The following is a 12,661-nucleotide window of genomic DNA, read 5'->3' as shown; positions in this document are numbered from 1 at the left end:
GAAATCGCTTTATGCTTTAGTCTATACTCCCACATTTTGCCTTTGAGTGTATGCGATGGATAAATCTATGCGCGTCCGGGTGGTCGTACACTACAAATGTGCACGATTTTGAAGGAGGGAGAAGGGGCGGGGGGCGAATGGATGGACATCATTTTGCCAGGAGGAGGAAGGCATCAAAGCAGTGGGCCGCGCCATTACTTTTTACATTTACGTGCCGAGAGTTAAAGAGGCCGATCGTTTTGCGATCCGGGCGACAACGGCTATTGTTATTGGTCACGTGAACCGTTTCTTTATTTTTGGTGATAAAAACCCTCCACCGGAGTTTACGGCTCGTGTATGCCAGTTGGGCTATAACGGCTTCATTCGGCCAAAGATCGACTGAAACAGCTGTTTCTCGAGTCCCCGTTGGATTAGAAAATTTGCATGCCACTCGATTACACTTATGTATGAATTGGCGCTTGAAAAAACAAAAAAAAAACAAAAAAAAAACAGAAAGAAGTAGAGTATCCAACGGGTAAAAGTTGCCATTTCTCTTCCTCTCGGCACATCCAAAGCGCATTAGCGAGTGTATCCGGTACAGGAAATGGCCCTCCCTCGTCAGTAAGTTACGCAGGCGCATTCGAAATCCCATTTCGAAAAGGGCTCGGAGGATCCAAAGTTCGCGCGCGCGCGCGGCCAACAGAACGCAATGGTAAACCGATTTCTCGGCGTCGGGGCTAATGGTCACAGCCGGACATTCGCGTTATCTCGTTTGGGTGTCACATACGCGCGCCCACGTGTATACACTCGCAATTAAGCCAGTTTCGCGGATTAGCCGGCGCCTTCGCAAGCCGGTTCCAACTTCCGAATTCGGGGTCGTTGCTGTACAACAGCGCGACGACGAGCTTGACGCGCGTGCAAGAAAATCTGGACGGTAGTCGATCCAATTGTCGGGCGTTGGATAATCCCTCTCGGGTGACACGGAGACTCCGAAATCCGGAGTGTATGGGTATACGTATATGACATATCGGGTGAGCATCTCCCAATGCGTTGCGGGTGATAATACATGTAAATACAATATATTTATATTATAAGGCGATGTACCTATACAAAATAAGAGAGAGAGAGAGAGGTGGTGGGTGTCCTAAAGTGGTGACGCAACGGCGGTGGCTAAAGCGGAGAGCGAAGCGAGTGAGCGTCGAACGCGGGACCCCAATAGGTCGAGATGAGAGCCATTGTATGGCAATCTTATAATTTAGACAATCACCGATCAATTGAATGGGCCTTTACTACCACCACCACCACCACCATCACCATGTACTTTTGTATTTGCGTTCTCTGATGTCCATAATGCGTGTATATCTCCTATACACGAGGCGCTCGCGGAGCAACGGAGGATGGTGCAGCATAGCTAGTGAATGATGAATGAATGAAGGGACAGAGAGCCGAATGAATGGGCAGATAGTTCGGCCTTAAACGTTCGTAAATAACCGACGGGCCGCCGCTTCATTCAATTACTTTCAATCGCTACCAGCCAATAGATACAATTTAAAAATCCCCGAAGCACCCAAGGCATCATACATAATATTATATACATGTAGGTGTACACAAAGCAGCATATCCGAGAGAGGAGTAAGCGACTGTCGATGGATGGCATACGGTATTTTGTTTGCTCGTTGATTCTATGGGAGGAAAAACAAAAAACAAAAAAGAAAAATTTCGATATCCCTTCTCCCCGGGCACATCCGGGTGAATTTACACACCCACTCGAGCGAGAGACGCCGATGGTGATAGCAGAGAGCGAGCGAGTTCCTTTTCCGCCCGAGCGTTTTCGTGATGCGGAACGATCATCCGGCCGGCTTCGATCGACCACCTCTCCGTCCAATCGAGCTTCTTTCTCCTCCTCCCATTCCTCTGCGAGGTGCGTTGCACACACTCTCGATTGTTTTGCTAGCCAGTGTTGCGTTACTCTGGTCTATGTGCTTATACCAAGTGGGTGCACCATACGTGCGTTTCGAAAGTCAAGTATACAGACCTATACCGAGGATGTTGTATGGAGTATCGATACAATTAACGCGCAGTGTTTTTTGTTTTGTTTTTGCTATGCTCTCTTGCTTGGTTGTATGGCTTCCGTCTCCGACACGGGCCAGGTGTTGGATACTAATTGTCTTTGCCACGCGAACAGTTTACCTTCATTTCCATCCGATTCGTCACTCCCACAGCACATTCGATTGAACGGAGATCGGGACTCTATAGTCTCATTTTTTTTTTTTTTTTTTTTTTTTTTCTTTATATGTACACGCGAACGAATCGATGTACGACAATTCACTTCGAGGGGGCATCGGGGGCCTATCGCTCGCGCGAACGCCATCGGGGCTAGCCACCACCACCGGCATCCGGCGACTTATCAATCCCGTTCTTCCGCTCGCGTTTCGATGTTGTACACATATTTATATCGTGCACGATTGCGACGATGTTTCGAACGAAATTTCCGCTCGAGTGCAACAATCGCCGAAAAAAAAAAAAAAAAAAAATTAAAAGTTTGTTACACATCGTGTCTGTACTTGGGTGTTTCAGCTTCACATGCGCTATATGTGTGTTACATCCTTCAGAATTCGCACGTGCCATTTGAAACATTCACGAGAAACGAGTTTGTAAGTGTACGTATATACTTGAAGCTATACAAACTCGACGACAAGTGCTTTTCGGAAAACAAAGTGAATGCATGGGAAGGAGAAAAAAAAAATATATATAAGTGTACGGGTATAACTCCCCAGGCAGGATTCGTCGATAGTGCATTAGCGCGCGGTGTACGTATACACACGATGCACGTGAGGTATAGGGAGGAGAAGCTCGCGTGACGATTCCGATAGCTCCTGTTGGGTGTGTACACACGTGTACACGAGGGGGGGTGGGGGGAGAGTCGATACACGATGATGATGATGATGATGATAGGGGGAGAGGGAGGAAACAGCGCGTGCAACTCGCGAACGGCCGACGACTGAATATTCATCAATCGGCAATCTGTATTTATATACACGTATGTGCACGAGTGGGGCGCTAATTGGCGATCTTAGATATACACGCGCATACCTGTGTACATGTATATACTTCGACCGAACGATTTTCAATAGTTGATACGTAATTGCTCGCGCCTCGCGTCTTTTGCTGCTAATCATGTTAAGTAGCCGTGTATATATATATATATGTAATACAACGGTAATTGCGCATTGTCGAACATAAAATTGTGCGTGCGCTAACTAAGCTCCCTTAGCCAGTAAACAGACAATAAAAGCCATTCGAGCCGAAGGAAATATACCCTCGAGATTCATGGGAAGTGCAATAGCCGCGGCCAACCTAATACACAATTATAATTGTGTGAGCTCGTAAAAATTAAAAGTGACGCGAACATCCTCTTTGTGTGCGTCGTCGTGTACGAGCATCCGATTACTCGTAATAGTCAAACCAGCGAGAAATTGTCAAACGTATAGAAAAAAAAAGTCACAATCGCCTCGCAAATATACGCATGTAAAAGAGCATCTTTGAATTTCCAAGAAATCAAGTATAACTTCGGTCGTTATCGTCTTGGGGGAAAAAAGAAAAAAAAAAAAAAATCATCCGAAGGAAAAATTTGGCGAATCGACGGGGAGTAAACAAACAGCGAGCGAGTCGGGCGATGAAAATCGCAGTAATGAGAGAGAGCCGCTCCGGAGTTTACTCAGACGCAGTCATCAACGTCTGGCGGCTGCCGCAGCTGCATATTTCCCCGTGAGTGTATATGTATAAGGGAAAGAGGAGGAGAATAAGAAGAAGAAGAAACGAATCTGCCTAATACAAATTGCCGCGGGAGTCGTGCTTGCGGACGATTCGGAATTTGGAAGTGATCCAAGCGACCTTTGGATATAGTCTTCGAACGAGACGCTGCGCCGGATGGCAGCGGAGGGCGAAAAGGGACCGAAAGATAAAAAACAACACCTGCTGGGTATGTATATACACGTTTGCTGCGACGCGTGTAAAACACATACTGCTCAACTTTCCATAAAAATAATTCGTGTACACACCGACACTCTGCACTAATATATATATGGCTCTTCGATCGCGATAGCGAACTTTTCGTAACGTCGATTTCGCTAGTTTCCTAACAACTCGCGCCCCGGGTTTTTGTTGCGTGGCTCCCCCTGTGCTCGTGGCCTTCTTTTTTCCCCCTCCCCTGTATAATGTGCTCCATATCTTTTCATCAAGTTGTATACGCAAACCGCTGCGCTACTTTCGTGGGTGTATGTACGTGTGTGTGTGGTCAGCGCCAATTTGCCGTTTGGCTTGTATACCTGCGAATTAGCTCCGCTCATCTGCCTGTCTACACACACACACACACACTTATACAGAGAGGACTCGCTGCTGGCACTCGTCTCTACGCGAGTTTATGGCCTTTTTACACGCCCTCTATTCACAAGACCACTGGCCGTAATACCGTGCTCCGCTGGCTGCCCTATAAGCTGCTGAAATATTTATTTCGAAAACAAAGTAACCGAGAGAGGGCTATTATACTTTATACATGTATACCTCGTGTGGAGTGCGATACTGTACTTATAGGTGGTACTTTATATACACGGTGTACATGGAGTAAAAAGTGACATTGGTAACGCAAACTGCGGAGCTTTTGTTTGAGTAATGACATAGAGCCTGTGTGTATCGATACGTATATTATTATTATGGTTAAAAACAAAACAATCAACACTTCCCATGAACAATTCAATGTACGTATTTATAACAATCGAGAGAACGAGGTGTAGATCGATATTGGATTGGTTTGAATGGGGTACACGAACGTGCGTATCGATCACCTCGTAAACTTGGGCTTTCATCGCCAGTCTCGAGCGCGTTACCTTATCAACATATTACAATGTATACATTTGTACGAAGCGACGACGTCTAAGCGCAGGTGTAGGAGGAAGAGGAGAAAAAAAAAAAGTGTACGCGGCAGGAGCTCGATTATTGTCTCTTACGGAGCGGTTTACGTAACTTGTATATAGAGAGATACGCGCACTGGCTGGGGCGATTAATACTTTACAGTCACCGGGTGTATGAGAGAATCTTTTTTTTTTTTTTTTTTTTTTTTTTTGCAAATTCCTGAAGTGCGGGTAGCTCTTGCATTTGTCAAGTCTTGTATACACACATGTAGGTGAACAGTAGTCAACAGCGTATATAAGCTTATGCAATAAACAAGCGATTCGTCGAACCGGAGAAGAGCCCAGGATTCGGTCGTTTGGCCAAAGTAAACACATCACCGCAAAGGAGAAAGAGAGACGGCAAAAGGCGGGGGAGTCTATACCTAGACGGCGGAGAAAAGGTATATAATTTCCGTCTCCCTTTCGAGCGTATAATAATGACGTCTAATGAGTCGGTCCAGGAATAAATATGCGCGGCGTCGAGTGCATAATCGGTGCGCCGGCGAGGATAGTCTGGGCGCGCTTTCGCGTCCCATAAACCAGAGCATCGTCGCCCCCCCCCCCCTCTGCTATATAATAATAATAAGCCTATGCGCGCGTTTGATTTTCCGCGGAGGAGGAGGAGGCTGCAGCGGGTAAATGGTAAGTAGCGAGACGCTCTTCGTCTCCGGCGATTCCCCCTTCTCTCTGCCCGATGGTGCATTTTGATATATTTTCGGAGTGTGGGTGAATCGGGCGGACGGGAGGAGGCGGAAAAGAGAGGAGCACAACGGCGGCGGCGCTTCGCCAGCTAAATCACTTATTTCAGAAATAACGCCGCGACCACTTCGAATTAATAATCGGGCGTCTTATAAGCCGATGTGCGTGCGTATGTTACACGCGCGCGAAAATGTTCCGTTTTCGCTTTGCCGAGAGCGTGAGATGAGAAAACGGAAAATAAGAGCGAATGCGACCAAAATCGCCATAATCCCACTTGCCAACGATCTTGAGATTCGATACTGCTTCGCGTGTATATTATATACGTATATATGTGTATGCGTATAGACGCTCGTTCGCAAGGATTGCGAGAAAAGAGAGAAAAAGCGTCGCCGGGTGTGTGTATTAATAGACACTCGGCGCGGTTATGTGTGAGTACATATATGCATATGTATATGTATGTATATACGTATACGTACGAAGCCGCCCTCCCTCCCGCGGTTCGAGCAAAGTCGAGCGATCGCTTTGATTCTCTTTGTGCTGTCGAGAATTTTTTACTCGCGTCGGGGCGAACTCCAGAAAAGGACCCGGGGAGACGTATGGCCGCGGTACAATCGCTGGTACAGGTCGATCTCGCGGAGAGAGACTTTATTACTTACTATCAAAAGGATTGCTTTTTGCTTTTCTTTCTCTCTCTCGCTTTGATCTCGATTTTCGCGTCGCGAAACATCGTTTTGGATCCGGTGGAATACCAATTCTTCATCCTGTGTCGCTATTGTCGCGAGTTTGCGGGATATTTTTCTTATTTCAAACTTTTTTCTGCAGTTTTCTTGCTTTATGTGTCTATGCATGCAAATAACATTTAAATACGAGAAATATCAATGTGCCAAACAGCAGAACTTTGTTTACGATATTTTTGCTTCATCGCCAGAGTCTTTATTACCCGAGTATGGGACAAAGGGGTGGGGGGGAAGAAGGAAAGTCGAAACAACATTGTAAAGATTAGTCGTGTACGATTGCCAAGTTACCAGCATCAGCGATAGTGCACATACATGCTATTGTATTCGCTCTGTATCGCTGTTATGTGCACATGACTCGAGTATACGTGTATATAGCGAGCGGCTCAATTTCAACTCCAGCTGACTCGGACGAACTCGACGGTGGCTCTAATCATATCCACTCGCACGTCGTAAACGCTCTTAAACGCCGCAGTCTCGCCTGGAGGTCTAGACCGATTTTGGACGTAAATCGGTGATTCGAGCTATTTCCAAACTCAACCTCGTGTCTATTTTCAAGTATGTACAAGTGCCTTCGAAAAAAAAAAAAAAAAAAAAAAAAAAAAAGTGACTTGAAACATGAATAATACGTATGAACGTAGATAATTGGCAATCGATGAACTGGGAAGAGCGAAACTCAATTTAGGTCTGGAAGAGGATGAGGCCGAGAGCTGCATTTTTTCGCTGTTTGTTTTCGTAATTGAGCCGAACGAGCACGGTACTCCCTCTAGTTGTATATAATACTCCGTACAGTTCATTTGCCGCAACAGCTCTTGACGCGCCGCCGTTTCTGTGCAAGTATATGCAATATACGGCGCACGAGAGCCCGCGTGACTCAACTCAACTCGTCTGGATTGCAAATGCACGATTCGGAGATCGGTAAGTGCCGCCGCCGCGCGGGGGTTTCGCAAAGTTCCGCTCTCCTCCGCCCCTCTCCTGACGTCCCGCGTACCGGACCCCCCCTCCACTCGCCAAACCCTTCGGAGTCGTCGCGGAGAGGAGGAGGAGTGTGGTGGGAGATTCCCCGCCGGTCGGCTGTGCCCCGCGCGTCTATGTGTGTAAGTGTGTATATCCGCGCCGGCAAAACTTTTGGCTTCCATAATCTGATGCGCGAGGGTTTTTATCCACGATGGGATCTACACGATTTGTTTGCGAAAAATCTTTGTTCGGCGCTAAACAAGAACGATAATGAGATTTATTACGTATGAAAGTACCACCTACGTCTTCTAAAAGCTATGGTGGACGATATAATACGGTGTTGCAAAACTCATCCATCGGATCTCTCGGAGCGAAAAGCCGAGAAATTGCCTCGATGAGCAAAACAAAAGGAGCAGTGTAGCGCACAGCTCATTGATAATCGACGGGCGTCCCTCTCTCGCCTTCAATCCTGGCTGACTTACGACCATACAATATAATATATATATACACCGACCTCGTGCGATTCACCTCCGAAAAGTAAATCAATCTCGCGAGGACGCGGCTTTTCTCCCGCGACGCTCTTTTACAAAAGCATATATATATACATATACCGCGTTATAGGGAGCAATGACTCCGTCGAGCGCAAATTTCTTTTTCCCTGCCGGTGCCATATCGCGTCCTCTTTCTCTCGAGGGGCAGAGGGTTATTAAGACGGTTGTCGTTTGTGGTGCGTATACTGCTCTCTTTCCTGGGATTCTCGCTCGGTGTCGCAACATATTTATAGAAACCAATACGTTCTTCAGCGCTTCGGGACGGAAGGAGCATACATACATACATATATTTTATGCGGAACGATTTTTCTTAGCTGCCTCGCTTTGTAACGGCTGGCGTATGCAGATAAACTCCAAAGCGATTTTTGAAGGCGTGAATCACCGGCAATTGCGCAGCGTTTGTTGTGCGCGAATTTCTCTTTGTCCACCTCATAAATATAGATACAAACTTTGTTCAAATGGCATTGGACGGGCTCATCCGATCGCGTTTCGCGGAAACAATCGCCTACGCGCCTTTACACGCACAATCGATCGAAGGAGACGTAGTAAGTATTATCGTTGGTATAAGTGTACAGCGGAGGGAAATATTACCTATATACATATACATTAGAGAGTGAAATTAAGCTCCGAAGCTGCAAGGCCGTCTCTCTCTGTCGTTTATAAATCGAAACACCGTATATATATTATGTTCAGATCCGAGAGCTGGCGACGTCAACGCGTTGTATTACCTACATAGTGCGCCGAGGGGGCAACGCGTTGTATACAGCTTATAGGTACGAGTATGATATACGTACATGGGGAGCTGCAGGGATAATTGTGAAACTATGTGGAGAGCTCGGAGAGAGTCATATATATACATACGTATCAACGCGATAGCGTATGTGCGTATACATTATTATAGAAAGAGGAGGAGGAGGAGGACGGTATGTATATATACATATAATAATACATACAGTTGTGTATTAGCTGACGTGCGTACATATATTGTACAAGTAGACGTGCGTATACAAGTGGCGGCAAAGCAGGGGGTCACGAGGAGGTGGCGAGGGAGTCGCAATGCAGGCCACGTTAGTTATTTAACGCGTATATGTGTGTATAAGCTCTCGCCGCGCTGCCGCTGCACGGGACTAGTTTGCGCGTTATTAAGCGAGCTTATTTTATTGGAAACAGGTATATAGTTGGCCGATACACCCTATACGCACCGCACACACAACACCTGCTCGCAGTATATTGTATATCTGTACGTGATGCGGGGGAGCTTTTATCCCATTTCCCACTCTTGTATACCTACGCACACGATAGCTTAATCCATAGTGTGTAACATGTGGTGTGTGACGTTTTGTCAGCCGATTTCATTGTTCACCGTTTCAAAACTCGTCCGACAAATACTTTCAATTTAATTCATTTGTAATACTTCATCCTCTCCCACCTCCTTTTTTTCCCCTATTGATTCTATTTTGTTTGATCATTAAAAAAAAAAAAAAAAACAATCCAAGTGTAAGTACTTACAGTTAACGGAGAAACGCTTATAGGAGACATGGAATATATACGTATAGGTATAAGCACAGAGATAGCCCGAGCGAGACGGGCCGGTTGATGGGGTATAATATGCAAGTGAAAACGGTCGGGGGGGAGTACGAGGCGAGGCGTGACAATTGTTGTTGCCACTGGATAGACACTAGCGGGTGTATATATACGTTATAGCTCTTGTATGTGCCGACTTGGTGTGGCCACTTGGCCGCAAGTCGCTCGCCGCCCAACTCGGGCGAGGAAACGCGAAGGAGGAGGAGGGCGCGTGCCGAAATTGTTCCAAGCTGGCCTCCTCGCGGGAGCTTGCGCCCCCGTTTCCTCGTCCTTGGCCACGGGGAGAAACTTCCGAAGCCGGATTCTCGAGGCTACCCTCACCCCCCATCCCTGCGTACAACGCGATCAACCCTCGCTGCTATTGCCGACACTGCTCGACTGACCGAGAATCTGACTGACCACCAATTATGTGTGTATACCCCCTCACCCCCCCCGTTCTCACTAGCGTTCTCGGATCTCATACCTCCCTTTCCCAACGGGTCGACTCGTGACACCTCCCCTTCGTGTCTCCCATCAATAAGGAAAGCTCGTAAAACGTCTCTAATTCGAAATCGATCACGCGCCACCAGCGATGCTTTAATGGCTGCACACGAATTGGCTAGCGGTACAAAGTGTGTGTGGTGGTGTAGCAGCGGCAGCGTGAATAATTAAACGAGAAGAGCGGCAATAGCCGTCAAAACGCCAATCACGAGATTAAATGACGATCCTCGAGTCTCGGAAGCCAGATCGAAGCTGCTCCGGCCAATTATTCAAGCTATATGGAGAGGGGAGGGGGAGCCTCCTTAACACGTGTATATAACAACTCGCGGAATCAAATTGTCGGTACGACATCGCGGGAGAGTATTAAAAGTTTTGCGCTGCTTCGAGTGTACATGTATATACTCGATTTGTTGAGACCCGTGGCTCTATATAATCTCGTTGGATTAATAGCACACGGCTGTTATTGTTGCATGTACAGGGTGATAGTCGAGCACGAGAGGAGGACGTGTCTCTAAAATAGCCGATTAATAACGTATACGGTGATTGCCGGATCGAAGCCGGATGGCGGAAATTGGATGATCTATACCCACCGCTGACGAGTGTGTATATACACTCGAGAGCTGTGAGAGCCATAGTGATAATAATAATAATAATACATCAGGATGCACGGAAATTTCTCTTTGCCGATGCGGAACGCGTGCAACGTTGGGCTCGAAATCCTTTTTCCGATTCCCAATAATAATACTACTGCGTATACATACATATGTATAATATACACATGTATATGACGGGAGCCAACCCTCGTCAAGTGTGTATATAATTCTCGAGCAACGTCGGGAGTGTATGAACGCGATCAGGCATTACCATGCAAGCTATCAGCCTCGCGGCCGAGCTGTCAATTAAACACGCGAACGGGTATACGTATACCTCTACGAGCTGTTAAACGCGTTACACGGGATTCGTGTGTATCGATAAGCGCGCACATTTTTGCCCTTTTTTTTTTGTTTTTATTTAAAACAAATTTTTTTTTTCTACGTCACATGTATAGTATAATTATTAGCTCAGCCACGTCACTTTTTGGGGGGTCTCGAGATGCCGTTCCGAAAATACATGTCAAATCCGACGTGCCGGTTTTATACCTATGCTCCCTCCCCCGATTCTCGTCCTTTTCTCAGACTCTGTCGGAATTTCGCGGGTTCATCGACTGACTGCGCTATTCGACTCGTTTGAGATTTCACCTTTTGCTATTTCTATCACTCAAGCGCGCACACACACTCATGTGTTCACATAATATGTATACGTGACAGAAGGATCGATGCAATTATGCCTGCATCAGGTGTACCTATACTTACTCGTGAAGCGCACAACACACACACACACTCGACACTTTGAAAACTTATCGAACGTCACGAGCAAATTGCTCCATTCCTCGTCGTCGGCTGTTAACCGAGTATAACACTTATCCGAGTTCTCGAGTCTCTTTTATTTTATTTTATTTTTTCTCGAGTATCGAGGGAGAAGGGGTATATAGGAAAATTGTCGGCGAATTAACGTTTCGCCGCTAATCGATGGTCGATTCGGTTGTTTGCGAGAAAAAGCGAAAAATCTCTCGCGCCGCCGTCACACGGGCATCCCAGCATCGCGCGCGCGTCTCGGATGCCAGCGAATTACCCGGCGCACTTTTTGCGACAGTTCGCGCCGCGCTGGGACTTTGTACTTGTATAAACCGGATCGGGAGTTTTATGACACCATCCATCGATGATACTCTTTGGCCGCGGCTTTTAATTGGAAGGTAAGTATAATGTGTACAGCGAAACAAAAAAAACAACCACGCACATATTTGTACTTGAAATAGAAGGAGGATGTACGGGGGTGGGTGAGAGAAAAAACGAAGAAAAAAAAATAGTACGACTTACCTGTTGCCAAAACTGGGCGAGGAGGTACATGGGCTCCTTTTTGAAGAGCCACTCCATGGATTGCATGGACTGTAGATCGAGGGAGCTGTTGGCCTCGGCCGAAGCCTGCATCCTAGCCAAAGCGGCCGGGTTAAGGGATGATAATAGGCTAGCTGCCGGTTGTTGGAGGGCCGCCTGCACGTTACCGCTCGTCCCGGCTAGCAGGTTGGCACGGTATATGGTCGAGGCGGCGCTCGCATGGTCCTCGGCCGCGGAGGTGATTGCTGCTGTGGCTGCTGCGACTGGAACGGCCGCTGCCTGGAGTAGCTGGGCCCCGACCGGCACAGCAGGCCCCTGGAGCCCCAGTGACGAAGCCACTTTGGCGGCTTCGTGCTTACCCGGCGCGTCCGAAACCACTGCTGCTGCTCCTCCGCCACCACCACCACCACCGCCGCTGCTAACCCCCGTGCTTGCTGCAGCACCTGCACCTGCGCCAACCTCGCCGATACCTCGCGCCTCCAGAGTCCTCGTTTTCCCGGCTTTGCCTCACTCTCTTTCCTTCCTTCTTTCTTTCTTTCTTTTCCACGCGACAACTCGTACTTAGGTGATTTGTTTTTTTTTTTTTCTTTCTTTATATCAATAATCAGCTGTGTATCAACAACAACCGAGCACAACTGTCACCTTTGTTGCGGCACACCGGTAACGCGAACGTCTCCTCGCCGCGGCACGGGACCGTGGCATCTCAACTACTTCCCACAAGTCCGCCTCTCTTATCTCTTGAGATGATAATTTTTTTTTTTTTTTTTTCTATCACTTATGGTCGATTTGTTCAC

The 12,661-nt window shown here is 47.2% G+C and overlaps 1 protein-coding gene across 1 annotated transcript in view; it reads right to left on the bottom strand.

The window, feature by feature from the left end:
• cut (homeobox protein, cut) overlaps positions 1-12,247 on the bottom strand; it is a 96,915-nt gene extending 84,668 nt beyond the window's left edge. The window contains exon 1 of the mRNA XM_089592662.1: positions 11,850-12,247. Coding sequence (XP_089448788.1) covers positions 11,850-11,960 — 111 coding nt within the window. The 5' untranslated portion in view covers positions 11,961-12,247. The remainder of the gene's footprint in view (positions 1-11,849) is intronic.
• Between the last annotated feature and the right edge of the window lie 414 nt (positions 12,248-12,661).

This window comes from Copidosoma floridanum, unplaced genomic scaffold (genome assembly GCF_036245765.1).
Source record: "Copidosoma floridanum isolate Cflo_tuat_1 unplaced genomic scaffold, Cflo_Japanese_pri ptg000019l, whole genome shotgun sequence".
NCBI classification, from domain to species: Eukaryota; Metazoa; Arthropoda; class Insecta; order Hymenoptera; family Encyrtidae; genus Copidosoma; species Copidosoma floridanum.
The sequence above is the reverse complement of the archived record's forward strand: the minus strand, read 5'-3'. Positions and strand labels throughout refer to the sequence as shown.